The sequence below is a fragment of the Dendrobates tinctorius genome, unplaced genomic scaffold (genome assembly GCF_039654945.1).
Source record: "Dendrobates tinctorius isolate UK_male_01 unplaced genomic scaffold, ASM3965494v1 ptg000004l, whole genome shotgun sequence".
Classification (NCBI taxonomy): domain Eukaryota; kingdom Metazoa; phylum Chordata; class Amphibia; order Anura; family Dendrobatidae; genus Dendrobates; species Dendrobates tinctorius.
In genome coordinates this window covers 29,957,170-29,976,722 of record NW_027361672.1, presented here as the reverse complement: position 1 = coordinate 29,976,722, position 19,553 = coordinate 29,957,170, and the positions used below count along the sequence as shown (strand labels likewise).

The 19,553-nt window shown below is 45.0% G+C and overlaps 1 protein-coding gene across 6 annotated transcripts in view; it reads left to right on the top strand.

The window, feature by feature from the left end:
* Positions 1-19,553, top strand: part of SYCP2L (synaptonemal complex protein 2 like) — a 320,192-nt gene that overhangs the window by 51,248 nt on the left and 249,391 nt on the right. For all 6 annotated transcript variants that reach the window (XR_012230581.1, XM_073566695.1, XM_073566676.1 and 3 more), the window contains 4 exons: positions 1,298-1,325; positions 8,064-8,149; positions 8,248-8,336; positions 19,477-19,511. Coding sequence is in view for 5 of the 6 variants with exons in the window: in XM_073566695.1 (XP_073422796.1) it covers positions 1,298-1,325; positions 8,064-8,149; positions 8,248-8,336; positions 19,477-19,511 (238 nt within the window). In the remaining variant the exon portion in view is untranslated. The remainder of the gene's footprint in view (positions 1-1,297; positions 1,326-8,063; positions 8,150-8,247; positions 8,337-19,476; positions 19,512-19,553) is intronic.

The following is a 19,553-nucleotide window of genomic DNA, read 5'->3' as shown; positions in this document are numbered from 1 at the left end:
GACTAGTTTAACGTTTCTGTCACCTGTATTGTCATTTTAATAGGTCATATAGGTTCGGGGGGGGGTTGACATTACTTCTGAAACTATAAAGCCTGCTAGTTACAAGGAATTAACTACATTAATGCCTTTTATTGGCTTCTGGACATTACTGTAGGAAAAACTAGGGTAAAAGCTTGCCGCACAGGTGAAAACTTTTTTCAAAAATACATATTTTATAAAAGTAGTTTTCTCTCCAAGCCTTAGCAGCTGCTGAATGGAGTAATGTTACTAAGTTGGACAACTGTCAAGGCAACTAACAAGTATCATGCGCGTGTCCTGTTGTAATTCATAGGCCACGTGAACAATACTTGCTGGGCAGCAGATGAGATGCAGCAGTGCCTCACCACATCCAGAGATGAATATTAGTGGCTATCTGTGGACGTTGGGCCCTCAGACCATTCTCATGGAGTCGGTTTCTAACCATTTGTGCAGACACATGCACATTTGTGGCCTGCTGGAGGTCATTTTGCAGGACTCTGGCAGTGTTCCTCCTTGCTCAAAGGTGGAGGAAGCGGTCCTGCTGCTGGGTTGTTGCCCTCCTACAGCCCCTTCCATGTCTCCTGGTGTACTGGCCTGTCTCCTGGTAGCGTCTCCAGCCTCTGGACACTACGCTGACACACAGTAAATTTTTTTGCCACCGCTCGCATTGATGTGCCATCCTGGATGAACTGCACTCCCTGAGCCACTTGTGTGGGTTGTAGGTCCATCTCGTGCTACCACGAGTGTGAAAGCACAATCAACATTCAAAAGTGACCAAAACATCAGCCAGAAAGCATTGGTACTGAGATGTAGTCTGTGGTCCCCACCTGCAGAAACACTTCTTTATTGAGGGTGTCTTGCTAATTGCCAATAATTTCCATCTCTTGTCTATTCCATTTGCACTACAGCATGTGAAATTGATTCAGTGTTACTTCCTAAGTGGACAGTTTGACTTCACAGAAGTTTGATTTACTATTTACTTGAAGTTATGTTCTGTTTGTTCCGTTTTTTTGAGCAGTGTATATCTGCATTCTTATTGGTTTGCCTTTTTTAATGTGGTTCCACCTTTTAGCTAAAACTAGTCATATCCCTGCAATATATGTTTAGTTATGTTTTTACACTCTTTAATAAAGTTTCATATTTTTATTATTTGGTTGATTGGTGCTTTTTGTCTTTTGATAGGGGTTTGATTAGTATAGATGTTGGTTCATCTAGCTGGTAAATAAAGTTCCTAACAGACCAGGAAGAAACCGGTTTTGCTTTTTTTGTTTTTTCTTAGGTGATCTGTAAGTGTACCAGTGACGATGGTGAGTACTATTTCTAATGTTCTTATACCGGTATTTTTCTATTTTAAAGGAACCTGTTATGTTGAAAATGGTGTCTGATCTGCTGGCAGGATATATTGGAGCAAAAGAAACTCATCTAACTGATTTAAACATTTTTGTGGGAAAAAAATAAAGCTTTTATTTAATTCATTGAACTCCCTGGTGTTTTGTATGCATACAAGTCCAGCGGATGGTCTTACTCACTGTCAGTTTTCCCTGCATAACTGTGCATATGGAAATGATGGTCAATCACTGACTCGGGCTGCCTACTGGAATTGCATGCATACAAACACCAGGGATTTCAATGAATAAAATACAAGTCATACTCTTCCAACAAACCTATGTATCATTCAGCTCCGCTTCTACTTCTCTATACTATGCTGTACACAGATTTAACTTCTATGCAACATGACAGGAGCCCTTTTAGCTAAATAGGCTAGCTTTTTAAAAAGATTCATAGATGTAAAGTTGCAGATGAATGAAAACTACACTGCATGAACTACAGTAACTCTCTACTAATCCATCTTTCACTTCACTCTTCTCTCTCCAATCTATGCTGAATGCAGCTGCCTGATTCCTATTTGTCCAGCCACTACAGTGGTGACTCATCCCTGTGCCAGTTATTGCATTGGTTGCTCATCCACTACAGAACACATCATAAATTTAACACTCCCCCCACAATGCTTTCTGTAATTCTACACCACCCTACATCTTTGTTTACCACCCTACACATGCTCTTAGTTATAATTATTTAAAACTATCCTCTGCCATATTCAGGACCTTCCATTTCCCTCTCAAAGACTTTTTTAATCATACTGTTCCAATTCTTTAACCTGCATTACCCCAGACAATCTGGTTAATTCCCAGTATCCACAGTTTTAAACGGCCATCTTAGGCAGGCTTATTACATTACCTCACTAATCAAACTTTCTGCAGTTCTCCTTTTATATAGATTTCTTATCTTTCTCCTTTTATATAATCTGTTCCTACACTCTACAAGCACTCAAAAGGGGAGAGTTTTGCCTATTAACGGGGCAACATTTATGGGAGAGTTCTTGGAGATGGTTGTGTGAGGAACAGACAAGTGGAGAGCAAAGAATGAGGTCTTTTGGAACCAGAAATTGTTAGGATGCAGCATTAGATTTAAGCTTTATGGAAAGTATTGGTTCTAGATCACGTTTCAAGTCATTGGTAATATTTTGAAGGGTGTGGAAGAGGAATAATGTGGGGGTAGATGTATAAACCATGCAAAGATGAGATTGGATAGGAGAATCTAAAAGTTGAACATGAAGATATAAAAAATGCTTTTGATTTGGAAGTGGTATCAGATGGTATAAGTTTTGATTTTCTTTTTAAAGGAAACCTGACAGCAGGATTTGCCTCCTAGAAAGCCTTGAATATCTCCCATCAGTCTCCTTATACCGTTTTTTTTTAATGATCGCTATATTATAACTAAACATGGTGTGTTTGCACTTTAAAAACCATTACGTTTTTCCTGGTCTCTGTTTGTGGCGGGCTCAGAGGCGTATCTAGGGGGGGGCAGCTGGGGCATTTGCCCCGGGCGCAGCCGGCAGGGGGGTGCAGTCGGGCCACCTAATGTGGTGGTCCACAGTGCCTCCCCCCAGCGGCTACATTCTGCCGCCCCCGGAACGGGATACAGAAAGCTGCAGCGCGCCGGCTCCCTGAACGGAGTTAACTTTTGTAGGCGATGTCACCGGAAAGGGCGGGGCCTCCTTCAGTCCAGTAAAGCTCCAATAGGAAGCTAAGCTGTGCTGCTGAGGCTGCTGGAGAAGCAGGAAATGAGGGGGCTACATCATGGAGCTGTGTGAGAAGACCGAGGGGCTGAAGCTGTGTGAGGAGAAGACAGATGGGCTGCACCATGGCCCCTTGTACAAATGGGAATGAGGACCCAAGACTCAGTGTGAGTACTCTGAGGATGGATTTTGGAAAGGGGTTGCTGTTACTTGAGTGGGGTTCCATAGGCAAGATTATGATGAGGTGCTGTGTGGGGAATGGGAGGATGATGAGGGTCTGTGTGGGGAATTGGGTGATATGGAGCTGTGTGGAAAAGTGGTGATTAGGAGGATAATGAGGTGCTGTGTGAGGATTAGGGGGATGAGGTGCTGTGTGGGGATGATGAGATGCTGGGTGGGGATTGGGGGGATGATGAGGTGCTGTGTGGGGATTGGGGGGATGATGAGGTGCTGTGTGGGGATTGGGGGGATGATGAGGTGCTGTGTGGGAATTAGGGGAATGATGAGTGGCTGTGTGGAGAAGGGGTAATGATGGGCTGTGTGGGGAATGGGGGGATTTAATGTGTGTAGGGAGATTTGAGGACACAAAATAAGGAGCAAAGGGGGAGATGCAGGACATGTATGAGGAAACAGTATGGCGGAATGGGGGGGCATGTATGAGGAAACAGTATAGGGGGATGGGTGCAGGCACAGTATGGTGAGTGGGGATGGGTGCAGACAGTATGGGGAGCGAACGGGGGAATGTATGCGGACACAGTATGAGTAGTGATATATAAAATGTATGGGAAGTGAGGGTGATGGATGTGTGCAGACAGTGGGGGTATGTATGAACAGACAGTATAGAAAGTAGGGGATAAATATACGAGGAGACAGTATGGTGAACAGGAGGATGTGAGACAGTATGAGGGAGGGGAATAGTATGAGGTGACCGTATCAGGGGATAAAAGTGAGTGGGCACAGAATACAGACTGAGTAGTGGGGGCGTAGCATGGGGGAACAGTGTAAGGGGACAGTATACTAAGGAGGGGGAGTGTGATGACTCAGTACAGTATACAGTAGAGTGTGGGCACTATAGGGGAGACACAATGTGAAAGGACAGTGTGTAGAGGAGGCCAGTATGTAAAGGAGAGGTCAGTGTAAAGAGCATGTACCATAAGAGGGACAGTGTGGGGTTATATTTTGTGCAGACAATATAGTGAGGGGCAATTATTTATTCAGGGGCTCAGTGTACTGCAGATATTTTTATTCAGGAGCATTGTAATCAATCAATCAAATTTATTATCGCCAAGTACATATTACATATATACAAGGAATTCTTTGTGGCAAAGAGGCAACATAATATATAACAACAGATGCAACAAGTAACATCTAACAAGACAGATGACGATTTAATTGTTGAACAGAGAGTGGATAGAAGCTGTTCATATGGCGGTTGGTGCTGCATTTGGGGACTCTGAAGCGACGTCCTGAAGGGAGTAGTTGGAATGAGGAGTGACCCGGGTGAGAGGGATCGGATGAAATTTTCAATGCGTGGGATCGAATACTCATCATAAAGATCCTGGATTTTAGGCAGGGGGGAACCTATAATTCTCTCTGCTGTTCTGAAAGTCCTTTGTAAGCGGAATTTGTCATGCGCAGTGGCTCCCCCATACCAGACTATCAGAGAGGAACAAATCACTGATCTGATGCCAGCATTAAAGAATAAGATCAGCAGATTCTTAGACAAACCATATCTTTTCAGCTGACGCAGGAAGAACATCCTCTGTAGTGCTTTTCTTATAACAGCATCCACGTTTTTCCCCCATTTAAGATCATGAAAGATAACACCAAGGAATTTGGTCTCTGTGACCCTAAGAACCACTTCGTCATGGATGTAGATTGGAAGTATCTCATGTTGATCTTTCCTAAAATCCACAACCATCTCAGCAATTTTTTTAGTGTTGAGTACAAGATTATTGGCTTTACACCAGTCACATATTCTTTCCACCTCACTCCGATACAAGTCTTCAGCATTTCCCCTGATGAGACCAATCAGTGTCATATTATCGGCAAATTTCAAGATTTTTACTGAGTCTGCTGAAGAGATGCAATCATTCGTATAGAGAGAGAAAACAGTAACGGGGACAAAACACACCCCTGAGGTGCCCCGATGTTTGTGACCAAGGTGTCCGAAGTGAATGGTCCAACTTTTACACTCTGTATCCTGGCTGTCAGGAAGTTATAAATCCACAAGCATAAGTTGAGAGGGACTCCAAGAGCTACCATTTTCTTATGAAGTAAATTCGGATCAATGGTATTGAACGCTGAGCTAAAGTCCATGAAAAGAATCCGGACATATGAGTGCAGTTCATCTGTATGATCCAAAATGTACTTCAGTGCCAGATTGACAGTGTCGTTTGCCGACCGATTCTCCTTATAGGCAAACTGAAGCGGGTCCCATAGCTTCTGCGTGAATTTTATCAGGTGGGACATCATAATTCTTTCGAAGGCTTTCATAGCTACAGATGTGAGTGCTACTGGTCTATAGTCGTTCAACTCAGAGGATCCCACTTTCTTGGGGACAGGGATAATTGTGGAATTTTTCCAACACTGAGGTACAACGCCTTCTTTCAGTGACACATTGTATATATTTGTCAGTATAGGGGCAAGCTGGGTAGCACATACTTTCAGAGACACATTGGAGATACACCATCAGGGCCAGGTGCCTTTTTGACCTTAAGTCCCTTCAGGATGCATATCACCTCTGCCTCGGAGATCGATGTGGAGATTTGCTGCAGAAGACCGGAGAAGATGGAAGTCTGCAAAGATGAGCTATGGATGAGAAAACTCATCATGGGGTCTGGACAAGATGAAGAAAAGACTCCAGAGACGACATCATCTATAAGGTACCTGGATGTAAATATTTGTGATACTGACTTATTCTTATGTTTTTATTTATGTTAGGAGCATTAAAGGGGGTTTGTCCAGGTTTGTGATGAGTCTGCAGTCATTCTATGTGACTGCAGACTTCTGAATTCTCACAGTGCTCACTGAACGCTGTTAGGATTCTCTCATGCCAGTAATTTACATACATGCAGTCACGTACTGACTAGACATGTGTGGCCTCACTCAATGAAAATGAACTGAGCGAGGTCAGACATGTCTAGTCAGAATGTGGCCAGAAGAATACAAATAACATACTTGTGCTGACATGACTGTCCATCGGCAAGGGAGAATCCTAAAAGTGTGCAGTAGGGTGACCGGATCTCATATGGGGGGGGAAAAAAATGTCGGAATCTTGTTCATCTGGACCCCACAAAATGATTCCCCTTTCCAGATAGCCAAAATTTCAGCTCGATCAAACGACGTTAACCCGTGCCGAATGAAAAGTTGTTAATGGCTAATAAATTGCTCAGTAGCACAGATGAACCATCAGAGCACGCTAACCTACATGAGTTGATAATTTTACATAGTTATCTAATCTATTCTAGAGCTTTTGTTAAAGTAGTTTTTGAAACGTCAGAATATAATGCTCGGCATTTGCTTACAACTTGCAGGACATATTGCTTTTGTTCATCTTTTGTCAGAAGGTCGTTAAAGTCGGTTACTTCCTACCTCTTTTAATTTTTCTTTCCTAACTTTTGGATTTACAACCCTAGCGTGCTCTGATGGTTCATCTGTGCTACTGAGCAATTTATTAGCCATTAACAACTTTTCATTGTAATGGTGGGATCAAAAAACGATAATCCCACCAACTCTGCATTCAAATACCACAAATGGTTTGAAAATTTGGTCAGGGCTATTTCTGCAATGTTGTTGTCACATTCTTTATAGTCTAACAGACTATGCAAAATACCTAAATCTTAAAATACCTCAATTTGGATTTTTTTCAAACTTTGAGCGACGAGCGGCACGGGTTAACGTCGTTTGATCGAGCTCAAATTTTGGCTATCTCAATATCTGGAAAGGGGAATCGTTTTGTGGGGTCCAGACGGACAAAATTCCGACATCGATTTTTTTTTTTTTGCGGTCACCCTAGTGTGCAGTGCATTCGTTGTGAGAATTCAGAAGCCTGCAATGTCAGGATTCAGCTCTGCAGGTTCCAGTAGTCATCACATGGACACTTCACTTATATGCAATGTTCATACTTATGGTCCTGCGACCAGGAGCTTCTCTTCCTGCTTCTCTCAGTTTTTCACTGAACATGGAGAGCATTAGGGAGAGCAGCTCGTCGGTAAATGACTAAGTGTGCAAACTGCATGTGTGCTTGGGGGGGTGGGGGTGGTGTCGCCGAACCGAATTCTTGCCCCTGGTGCCAGAAAGCCTAGATACACCTGTCTGGGCTATACAGGGAGTGCTGTTAATCATTGCATCAATGTGCTGATATAATGCCCACATCTGTATGACTGACTTCCCAGCGTGTACAGAGAGGTGGAGATGGACGACTTCTCCTCCTGTGCCAGAACTACCAACAATTAGCCGGTTTGGTGTTATATCGCGCCTTGCCATCTAATCATAAACCACAGATGTCAGCCGGTTAACGGCATACTCCCGGTCTTCAGCAGCAGCCGCGGAACACTGTTGCAGTCATTGGAATGGGATGTGCAAATTATTTCTCACCAGCTCTACTAGTAACAATAATGTTTGTTTTATGACTTATGTAAAAGATGTCATCCCTAAATTTGTCTTCTCAGATGTAGCAATAACAATGGTGACATACATGTTGTTCAAAAGGCCTTCATACACTAATGTAACTGCTCATGTCAATTTCAACATGTCCAGCCACCCATCAACCATGTATAGATGCATACTCGCACTACTTGGACAGATAATGTCAGGAGGGAGTGGGGAAGGATCCAAGATGTACAGGCGCTTTTTTTTTTGTAGTTTTACTTCTGTACAATGTTTTGGGTAAAGCCCAACATTTGTTAATCTAAAATAGGATTTTTACGTTTTGCTGGAAATTATGAAACCTGTTTTTCTTTAGGTATAAAGCAGTTGCTAGACAAATTCCTTTTTACGCTTGGAATCGTCATTGTGGAAAAGTGGCCTCCATACCATGTTAAATTGGAGGTGGGCGTTTTCTGTATTGTATTTTTTATGTTTGTGCTGTCTTGATACCCTCCTGTTAACGCTGCATCTCTGTTCTCCAAAAACTGGTCATGGAAAAGGCTCTAAGGACTTTGAACGCCATTCTTGATCAAACCTTAAAGGAAGACAAGAAAAAGCTTAATTCTTCGGAGGAGATGTGTACTTTAATGTAAGTTTTAGCCCTTTTTGTCTTTTAACATAAGTAACAAGTTGGGAGTTGGGTGCCTCTTGGAAATATTTGTGTATTGTTATATTGCTACTGCAATTTTACTTTAATTGGTTGTCCCATGAAAAGTGTTATTTCAAACGCAATACAGCTTGTCTTGGAGTACCTATTTTCTTGAAAAATTGTCACTTAGGCTTTTTTTCTTATACCTATATTAAAATGAAGAAAAAAAATTCTAAAGCTAAGTAATTAAAAAAAAATAATTTAAAAGAGGGTTGTTAATACCACGAGAAGTGCCATGCACTACGTCACTCTAATTAAAGGGATAAAGGGGTGCTCACTCTTGAAGTCACTTGCAAAAATAGGTGCTCAGAAGAAAATTAGTCCAAAATAATCAAAAAAACTTCGGCACTCAAAATTATTTTTATTTGCTCACAAAATATCAGGCAGAGGCTTTTACAAAAAGAGAAAAAAATTAGGGCATTTAAGACACAACCCTTTCAATAAAGAACTCAAGAAATCTTGATAATTCAGACACTTGCAAAGTTTCGGCTAATATAATCCTTTGTCAAGCCTACATCTGCATAAAGATATAAAACAAAATATGAGATTTATATACATAAGAGACAATTCAATTAATAGTATCCAGACATTTAGAGAAATCCATAAAACTATAAAAGGTGTAATCTAATAATGCTTGAGTCCTATCCCAAAAATGATGATCAGATATCAAAAAGAAAACACAATACCATAAACATAGCAGTGGTCAATCTCATCATTAATCACAAAAAAGGTAAAATTAATAAAACATGAGCAGGTGTTTCCAGTTATTTAAATTCCAATAGTACCCCATTGTTCCTGAAATATGCGGGATCAGTATATCTAGCTCTCACTAGTATCCACATATGAGGCAATCAGTAATGGTGCTATCCCCAAACGGGGAGCAAAAGAATCTACTGCCTGCAATTTAATGATATACATCAGATAAAGTAGAAAACCAAGACGCCCTTAGACTGACATCAGATCCCCACAAGGTGGCCATAGAGTTGCCAAAGATATTTCATACCTGTCAGGAAGCCGTTGTCGCATATGAGTGCCAGAACCAGTGAACAAAGTGAAAGGAGTGCCTCTTATATAGCGCCATAACCGCGGTATCCCACCTGTTTCAGGATGGCCGAGCGTTCATTCTGACAGGCTAACAAGGCGCTTCCTGTAAGGAGAGAGCCTGCGCACTGACAGCACGAGAGCCGACAAGGCATTAATCTAAACTGCGCGTGTGCAAGCCGGGAATCCCCGGAAAAGTCCGAACTAGATGGTACAACTCTGCACAAAAGATCGTGATGTTCATCTGTGCATGTGTAAAGTCTCCAAAGTAAATTCTATGGCACTCTGTTCAAAGTATCAGCCAGATAAGACTATAATATATAGTGGCAACACTGAATTCATTACTAAGGTTATATTAATGGAATAATTTAATGGGGTTATGGATTAGTACATAATAATTATTATATTAGTAAATTAATAGACATGATTAAGAATCAATTAGTAAAAAGACAACCAATATTAGTATAATACTAAACACTAGTATTAATACATACCTGTTGTAGAGTCTAATGAGAAATCTAGGGGGAAAAAAATGATAAATAATAAATACTTCAAACGTAAATACAGAAAACCATGATGCTAACAATATAGACCATGTACAGAAGGAAAACTAATATTGAATTTCATATTCCCTATTTAATCCTAATGGTGTTGGGGTTTGTAGGGTATGGATCCAAAATGCTTCACAAGTCTTTAAGAATCTTAACCCTATTACCCCCCGTCTGTGGGCTGGAACGTGATCAACTTGATATTTAGGCTGTGATATGGGAAGGTGCGCCATTTGACTTTTTGAATGTAAAATATGCTGGAATATGTAGTGGTTGCCATGTCACGTTTGGAGGGCGCACGGGGGCCCCAGGCACAGTGCATGGGGGCCCCAGGCAGCATACAGGGGGCAGAGACAGTCTCTTCTCCCCCTTGTGCGCTGTTTCTGCCCCCCCCTGTGTGCTCTCTGGGGCCCTGTGCGCTGTCTCTAACCCCTGTATGCTGTCTGGGGCCACTGTGTGCTGCTTGTAGCCCCTGTGCGCTTCCTGCAGCCCCCCCATGTGCCGCCTGTGTCTTCTGTGTGCTGACTGGGGCCCCTTGGGCTGCCGGGGCCCCTGTGCTCTTCCTGGGGCCCCGTGCCCTGCCTGTGGCCCTGTGCTCTTCCTGGGGCCCCTGTGCTCTTCCTGGGGCCCCTGTGTGCTGCCTGGGGCCCCTGTGTGCTTCCTGGGACCCTGTTCGCTGTCTCTGCCCCCCGTGTGCTGCCTGGGGCCCTGTGTACTGTCTGATCTACAGCAGTTGGGGTATATTCTGACCCGGAGGGGTATAATCTGGCCTAGTCCAATTTATGCCCCGGGGTATAGTTTAGCCTAGGCCAGAATATACCCGGGGTATATTCTGGCCCAGAGGGGTATAAACTGGCCTAGGCCAATTTATACCCCGGGGTATAATTTGGCCTAGGCCAGAATATACCCGGGGTATAATCTGGCCTAGGCCACTTTAACCCTGGGTATATTCTGGGCGGGGGGTTAATCTGGCCTGTTACACCGGAAGTGAAGGAGCGCCATTTGTCTTTTTGAAAAGAAAAATTGGCTCCAATCGTTAGCGGACACCATGTCTCGTTTGGAGAGCCCCTGTGCGCCTAAACATTGAAGCTCCCCCACAAATGACCCCATTTTGGATACTAGACCCCAAAGGAACTTATCTAGATGTGTGGTGAGCACGCTGAACCCCCAAGTGCTTCACAGAAGTTTATAACGCAGAGCAGTGAAAATAAAAAATCATTTTTTTTCCTCAAAAATGATTTTTTAGCCCGCTATTTTTTATTTTCACAAGGCTAACAGGATAAATTGCTCAACTACTTCTGTGGTCCAATTTCTCCTGAGTACACCAATACCCCATTTGTGGGGGGAACCACTGTATGGGAGCATGGGAGAGCTCAGAAGGGAAGGAGCTCCATTTTGGAATGCAGACTTTAATGGAATGTTCTGTGGGTGTCATGTTGCGTTTGCAGAGCCCCTGATGAGCCTAAACAGTAGAAACCCCCCACAAGTGACCCCCATTTTGGAAACTAGAACCCCCAAGGAGCTTATCTAGATGTGTAGTGAGCACTTTGAACCCCCAAGTGCTTCACAGAAGTTTATAACAGAGCCATGAAAATAAAAAAAAAAAAAATTTCCACAAAAATAATTTTTAGCCCCCAATTTTTTATTTTCCAAAGGGTAACAGGAGAAATTAGACCCCGAAAGTTGTTGTGCAATTTTTCCTGAGTACGCTGATACCCCATATGTGGGCGTAAACCACTGTTTGGGCACACGTCGGGGCTCGGAATGGAGGGAGCACTGTTTGACTTTTTGAACGCAAAATTGGCTGGAATAAATGGTGGCACCATGTCGCGATTGGAGACCCCGTGATGTGCCTAAACAATGGAAACCCCTCAATTCTATCTCCAACCCTAACCCCAACACACCCCTAACCCTAGTCTCAACCCTAATCATAACCCTAACCACAAGTCTAACCCTAATCCCAACCCCAACCCACCCCAAACACTAATCTTAACCCTAATTCCAAAATATTTTCTTTATTTTATTTGTTCCTACCTATGGGGGCGGTGATTTACTTTTTTTTTTAATTTTGATCACTGTGAGAGTTTATCAGTGATCAAAATAAATGAATGAATCTGCAGCTTTGCAGATTCCGGCGGGCGCACTGCGCATGCGCCCATCACTTTCCAAGATGGCAGCGCCCATGATCTGGGACAGCCAAAGGGACTTCGTAGTCACCGTGCAGGGTGAGGGGGGGTGATCATAAGGGGGGGAGCAGATCATGACAGTGGCAGCCGATCGGCGCCGTCAGTCATGGCGGGGTCGGATCGGTGTCTCCAGCCATGGCCAATGCTATTGCAGCATCGGCCATGGCTGGATTGTAATATTTCATTGGTGAAATATTACAATCTTTCTGATTGGCGGTTTCACTTTTAACAGCCAATCAGAGCGATCATAGCCATGTGGGGGGCTAAGCCACGCCCCCTGTACCTGTATGAATTGATTGCCCTCCTGCGGGTCGGGTGATGGACCTCAGGAGCACATAACGCGATTGCGTTATGCGAGTAGTGTTAATGCAGTCCGTCAACGCTATGCATTGAACGGACTGCACTAACGCAGTATGAACCTGGCCTAAGAGGATAACCCTTATTAATGATCAGACTACTGAGCTTGTGATCCCCGATAGTAGTTTAATCACATAAATTCTCAAATCAATCATTTAGTGTGTGTATGTATGTGTGTGTATAATATATAATATACAGTGATATCAACTGCCTGTTTGTGGCATATTAGTATATGGGAGGGGGGGAACTTTTCAAGATGGGTGGTGACCATGGCCACAATTTTGAAGTCAGCCATTTTGGATCCAACTTTATTTTTTCCAATGGGAAGAGGGTCATGTGACATATCAAACTTCTTGATAATTTCACAAGAAAAACAATGGTGTGCTTGGTTTTAACATAATTTTATTCTTTCATAAGTTATTTATAAGTTTATGACCACTTAAAAAAATGTGTTCAAAGTGTTGCCCATTGTGTTGGATTGTCAATGCAACCCTCTTCTCCCACTCTTGACACACTGATAACAACACCACCGAAGAAATGCTAGTCTAAGGGGGTCAGATTCCTTGTAGGAATGCTTGTACCTGACTCCCATAATGTAGTGGTGCACCATCTTGCTGGAAAAACTCAGGGAACGTGCCATATTAAAGAGGGCAACACATCATGTAGCAATTTCAGATATTCTGTGGCATTGAGGTTTCCACTGATGAATAATGGCCCCATTATCTTTGTACCCCATATACCACACCATACAATCAATTATGGGTGTCTGGTCCGAGCATTTCTACATGAACAGTTTCCTGGAAAGTGGATTGGTTGTCGTGGGCCAGTTGAATGGCCACCAAGGTCTCCCGATCTGACCCCCTTACACTTTAATCTTTGGGGTCATCTGAAGGCAATTGTCTATGCTGTGAAGATACGAGATGTGCAGCATCTGAAACAATGGATACTGGAAGCCTGTGCTAGCATTTCTTCTGCGGTGTTGCTATCAGTGTGTCAAGAGTGGGAGAAGAGGGTTGCATTGACAATCCAACACAATGGGCAGCACTTTGAACACATTTTTCCCGTCTCCCATGACGGCACACATGAGAGGGGATCCGCCCAGTCAGGACAGGAACCCTACTGAAGATAAAAGGGCGGTACCTCTCCCTCGCTTCAGTTGGGTTTCCTGTCCTGACAGGGACCCGTGTGCTGAAGACAGCGGTCACACGTACCTGCCCCTCTCCCGTGCCGGCGTTGAATATCAGGCTGGTTTCCTGAGCGCTGCACGTCGGGAGGGGGAAGCGCCGTCTATGGGTCCCCAGGGGGCTCAGCGTCCGAGCGGGCGCAGAAGCAGCACGGCTGGGGTCCTGGGGCTCTGCCGTGGCTGCCGCGCCGCCCTCTCCCCCTCTGCCGCGTCCGGAAGCGGCGCAGGAGCGTCAGGAAGCGGCCGCTTCCGGGTTGCGCCCCTCTGACGTCACGTGCAGGGCACGCTGGGAAAGGGGCGTGCCCGTGTGACGTCGGGAGGCGGCGCCGACGATCCAAGATGGCGGCGCCCATAGAAAACAACGCCAGCCGGCGAAAGATCCCGGCGGCATGGCAGGGGGGAGGGGTTGTGGGGTAACCGGAGGAGGCGGAGAGTGCAGTGGATCCCCCTTACATAAGGGGGATGACCACAGAAGACGCACTCATGCCCAAGGCTTCAGGATGGAAGTGGGGCAAGACGAGCAGCGACAGCAGCGTCAGCAGCAAGACCTCTCGCCAGATGCCAGGCCGAGCCGCCAGCATACCAGGAGCAGTTGCTCGAGTGGTGGGAGCGGCAGTCGTAAACGCGACCGGCATGACTCTGAGACGTCCAGGAGGAACGTCACAAGTGCATCTGAGGAGCCTCTGAGATCGGTACCCCTGATTGACAGCGGTGGTGAGTGATCTTCGTGAATGTCACCCTTATGGTAACGGGGTTCCTTTTTTTTTCTGTTTGATCACTAGGGGTCGAGGAAGGCCAGCAGCAAAACCAAAAATAGAGAATGCGCCCTATGTAAAAACCCGCTGGCAGATCAGTGGCAGAAAGACCTCTGCGCTGACTGTATAAACAAAGCTATACAGGAGGAGACCCCTGATTTGGTGGCTAGCCTTAAAGAGTTAATACAACAGGAGGTGAAAGGCTCCCTAAAGGCAGCCCTTAGAAAGAGAAAAGAAACCGTAGGAGCTCCGATTCAGAGGCCTCGCCAAGGCAGAAGGGGTGGGATAGACCCTTGTCCCCCTCCGCCTCCTCTTCCTCTACTCAGTCCTCAGAATCCTCCTCGGACAGCGATATAGGCGGCCGTCCATGTTTCCCAGCGGAGGACGTGGAAAAGCTGGTTAAAGCTATTAGGGCTACGATGGGCCTTAAAGAGGAAAAAGCTCCCAAATTATTAGAGGATGTAATGTTTGGAGGACTGGAGGAAAAGCGAAAACGTACCTTCCCTGTAAATGGTAAAATAAAAGCACTAATTGACAGGGAATGGAAAAAATCAGAGGTCAGGGGGCTTACCTTCCACATCAAAGAGGAGGTACCCTTTTGAGCAGAAGGATTCAGAAACCTGGGAAAAAGTCCCTAAAATTGATGGGGCCGTAGCCAGATCCTCAAAGGTATTCCTACCATTAGAGGACTCCGGCGTGTTGAAAGACCCGCTTGATAAAAAAGCAGATGGTTTCCTAATACACATCTGGGAAGCTTCAGCAGGTGGATTGAAGCCAGCGATAGCTGGTACCTGTACCGCTCGTGCCCTCATGGTCTGGCTGCAACAAATAGAGGACCAGATCAAGGATAGAGTTCCTAGGGACGAAATTCTGTCTAATTTGACACTGGTGCACGGAGCAGCGGCTTTCCTAGCGGATTCCTCTGCAGACCCTGCAAGGTTGACGGCTAGAGCAGCAAGTCTGTCAAATGCGGCAAGACGAGCCCTGTGGCTTAAAGGGTGTCCCGGAGACTTACCATCGAAGCATAGGTTATGTTCCATTCCATGCGATGGCCAATTCCTCTTCGGGAAAAAACTAGAAGAGATTTTGGAACATGCGGGGGATAGGAAGAAGAGCTTTCCCCGATTTCCGGGAGAACCTAAAAAGCAGCCCTTTCGGAGGAGGAGATTTAACAGGGGTTGTCCCCCGGGGGATAGAAAAAGCTGTGACTTTAAAGAAAGAGGAGGATCGGGCTATATGTTTAAAGGGCCCTCCACTTCCTCCAAAAAATCTCCCCAATGACATTGGGCCGGGGGTAGGAGGAAGGCTTTCTCTCTTACTTTCCGCCTGGGCAAATATCTCCCCCAGTACATGGGTCCTAAATATAATCAAGGATGGCTTAAAAATAAAATTCATCCGTCCGCCCAGGCATACCTTTATAATGACACCCAGAAGGAAAGCCCAAGAGCAACAGCTGGCCCTGGAGACGGAAGTCTTGGGACTAGTGAAAAAACAAGTCCTACAGGAAGACCCAGTGCAAGAAGAAGGAAGGGGGTTCTACTCCCCCCTCTTCTTAATGCAAAAACCAGACGGCTCTTGGAGAACCATTGTCAACCTGAGGAGACTCAGTCAGTGGGTAGACAATTGCTCCTTCAAAATGGAGTCAATCAACACGGCCACAAAGATCCTGTTACAGCATTGCCTCATGGCAGTGATAGAATTAAAAGATGCCTACTATCACATCCCAATTCATCGGGAATATCAAAAATATTTGAGAGTAGCGCTCAATGTCCAGGGGCAGGTGAAACACTACCAATACGCAGCCCTTCCGTTTGGTGAATACTCTGGGGGCTGTAGACAGGCCAAAGTGATGGCCGAAGTATTGTCTTTTCTGCGTTCCAGGGACATAGTGATCGTCCCATACCTAGATGACTTTCTGGTAATAGGGAGGTCGGATTCCCACTGCACACATCAAGTGAAGGAAGTGATAGTAATTCTAGTAGGACTAGGATGGATAGTAAACATCCCCAAATCAAGGATAACCCCAGCAAAAGAGCAATCCTTCCTAGGGTTGATATTGGACTCCGAGCAACAACGCTGCCTCCTACCAGAGAGCAAAGTGACCAAAATAAGAGGCCTAGCTCGCACAGCAATACAAAGGCCAAATATGACACTGAGGAACGCAATGTCCCTTTTAGGCTCACTGACATCATGCATACCCGCAGTAGCATGGGCACAGTACCACGTAAGGCAACAACAGTGGGAAGTTCTGTCAGCACAGAAACAATTAAAAGGGCATTTAGAAGGCAAACTATGTCTCTCAGTGGCTGTAAGAGATTCCCTGCTCGGGTGGACTGTAGAAAAGAAACTAACAGCCGGTGTCCCGTGGCAAAAAACAGTCGAGGACATCATTACAACAGACGCGAGTGCCACAGGATGGGTAGCACACCTGAGATCCCACTCAATACAGGGGACCTGGTCCTTGCTAGAAAGTGATCACAGTTCAAATGTAAAAGAACTATGCGCAGTGGAAAAAGCAGTGAAACATTTCCTTCCCTTACTTCGGGGCCGCCACAACCGGGTCATGACGGACAATCAGGCAGTAGTAGCCTACATCAATCACCAGGGGGGAACGAGATCTCGGGGCCTCATGCAAATATCAGATCTACTCTTCCAGCTAGCAGAACAACATCTGTTATCCATCACAGCACTGCACATAAAGGGGGCAGAAAATATACAGGCAGACTTCCTGAGTCGCAGGCATCTAAGACAAGGAGAATGGTCCCTAAACCCCCAAGTCTTCCATCAAATAGTTCAGGCCTGGGGCAAACCAGAGATAGACCTGTTCGCTACCGCACACAACCGAAAGGTCAGGAAGTTCTGCTCACTAAATCCAAGGGAAAACCCCTTCGCAGTAGATGCCCTACAAATACCCTGGAAGTTCATCCTGGCCTATGCATTTCCCCCGATAACAATGATCCCAGTAGTGGTCAGGAAAATCGGGGAGGATCGAGCGAGAATAATTCTGATAGCTCTGTTTTGGCCGAGAAGGCCTTGGTTCTCCCTTCTGAGGCTCATGTCAGTGACAGATCCATGGATACTACCGGAGATTCCAGACCTGCTTTCCCAGGGACCAGTGGTCCACTCTCAGGTGAAGGGCTTCCATCTAGCAGCCTGGAATTTGAGAGGGCACTACTGAGTCGCCAGGGATTCTCTCCAGGGTTAGTCTGCACCCTGTAGAAAAGTAGGAAACCTATAACATCCCAAATCTATGGTAGAACGTGGAAAAAGTTCCTAGACTTCCTGGGGGAACCCTTGGGAAATGTAGCGCCAGTGGGACCTAGCCTAGAGTTCTTACAGTCGGGGCTACAACTGGGGTTAGCCACTAACACACTCAAAGTTCAAGTCTCAGCTTTGGGGGCCCTATATAACTGCAACTTGGCAGCCAATAAGTGGGTGTCCCGATTCATAAAATCCTGTGGCAGGTCAAGGCCGGTCTTTATCCCAAAGATACCACCCTGGGACCTCAGCCTAGTCTTAGAGGCCTTAAGCAAAGACCCCTTTGAACCACTACTAGAGCTGTCACCAAAGCTACTTACACTTAAAACTGCCTTACTGGTAGCCTTAACATCAGCCCGAAGAGTCAGCGACCTACAAGCTCTGTCTATATGTCCTCCATATACACAGATCTTGGATGACCGAGTGGTTCTAAGACGAGACCCGGCCCATCTCCCCAAGGTAGTCCAAAAGTTTCATAGGACTCAGGAAATCTCCTTGCCATCTTTCTGTAATAATCCTAGACCCCTGGGGAGCAAAAGTTCCATACATTAGATGTAAGAAGAGCTATAGTACAATATATGTCAGTAACTAGTCAGTGGAGAAAAGATCAGTCCCTTTTTGTAGCCTTTCAGGGTAGTAGAAAAGGGCACGGGGTAGCTAAGAGTACCATTGCCAGATGGATCAGGGAGGCCATTATGTTATCCTACTCCACAAGTGGTGCTCCGGTTCCAGAAGGCATCAAGGCTCACTCCACCAGAGCCGTGGCTACCTCCTGGGCAGAGAAGGCTGAGGTATCGATTGAACAAATTTGTAAAGCCGCTACCTGGTCCTCACCTTCTACCTTTTTTAAGCACTACCGACTTGATCTGTCTTCCTCTACTGACCTAACCTTTGGTAGAAGGGTGCTGCAAGCGGTGGTCCCTCCCTAAGGTGTCTTATTCTACAAAAGTCTCTCATGTGTGTCGTCATGGGAGACTGGAAAACACCAAGGTTACTTACCGGTAGCCGTTTTTTCCAGAGCCCATGACGGCACCTGTATATTCCCCCCCCCTTTTTCACTCCTTTTGGTGTGCACTATAGTTTGGGTGTTTTTTTAGTTAGATATAATGTGGTGATAGTTTTACCATGTGTACTAACCCGGGGGGCCTCTCCATGCTCTGTAAACCAACTGAAGCGAGGGAGAGGTACCGCCCTTTTATCTTCAGTAGGGTTCCTGTCCTGACTGGGCGGATCCCCTCTCTCATGTGTGACGTCATGGGCTCCGGAAAAACCGGCTACCGGTAAGTAACCTTGGTGTTTTTAAGTAGTCATAAACTTGTAAATAACTCATGAAAGAATAAAGTTTCTTTAAAATCAAGCACAATATTGTCATTTCGGTGACAGTCTCAATAAGTTTGTGTCACATGACCCTCTTCCCATTGAAAAAATAAAGTTGGATCCAAAATGGCTGACTACAAAATGGCCACCACCCATCTTGAAAAGTTTCCCCCCTCCCATATACTAATGTGCCACAAACAGGAAGTTGATATCACCAACCATTGACATTTTATTTAGGTGTATCTGTATAAATTGCCGTATGTCTATGTATTATAAAATTTATGCAAGTGCTTTTGGAAAACAGTATCATTTGGTGATTGTAAGAAAAGTAGTGTGATAACAGATTTCAGTAGTGAGGGAGAGTAGCTAATTTGTTAGCATCTGATTATTTAAAGATCGCAAAACAGTTTACATCTTTAAATCTCTTTTCTGCAGGCAAGGCTTGGCAAGAAAACTGTTTGAAGTTGGAGGTATACTATTTCTGTAAATCTATTGAAGAGGGGTATATAGAG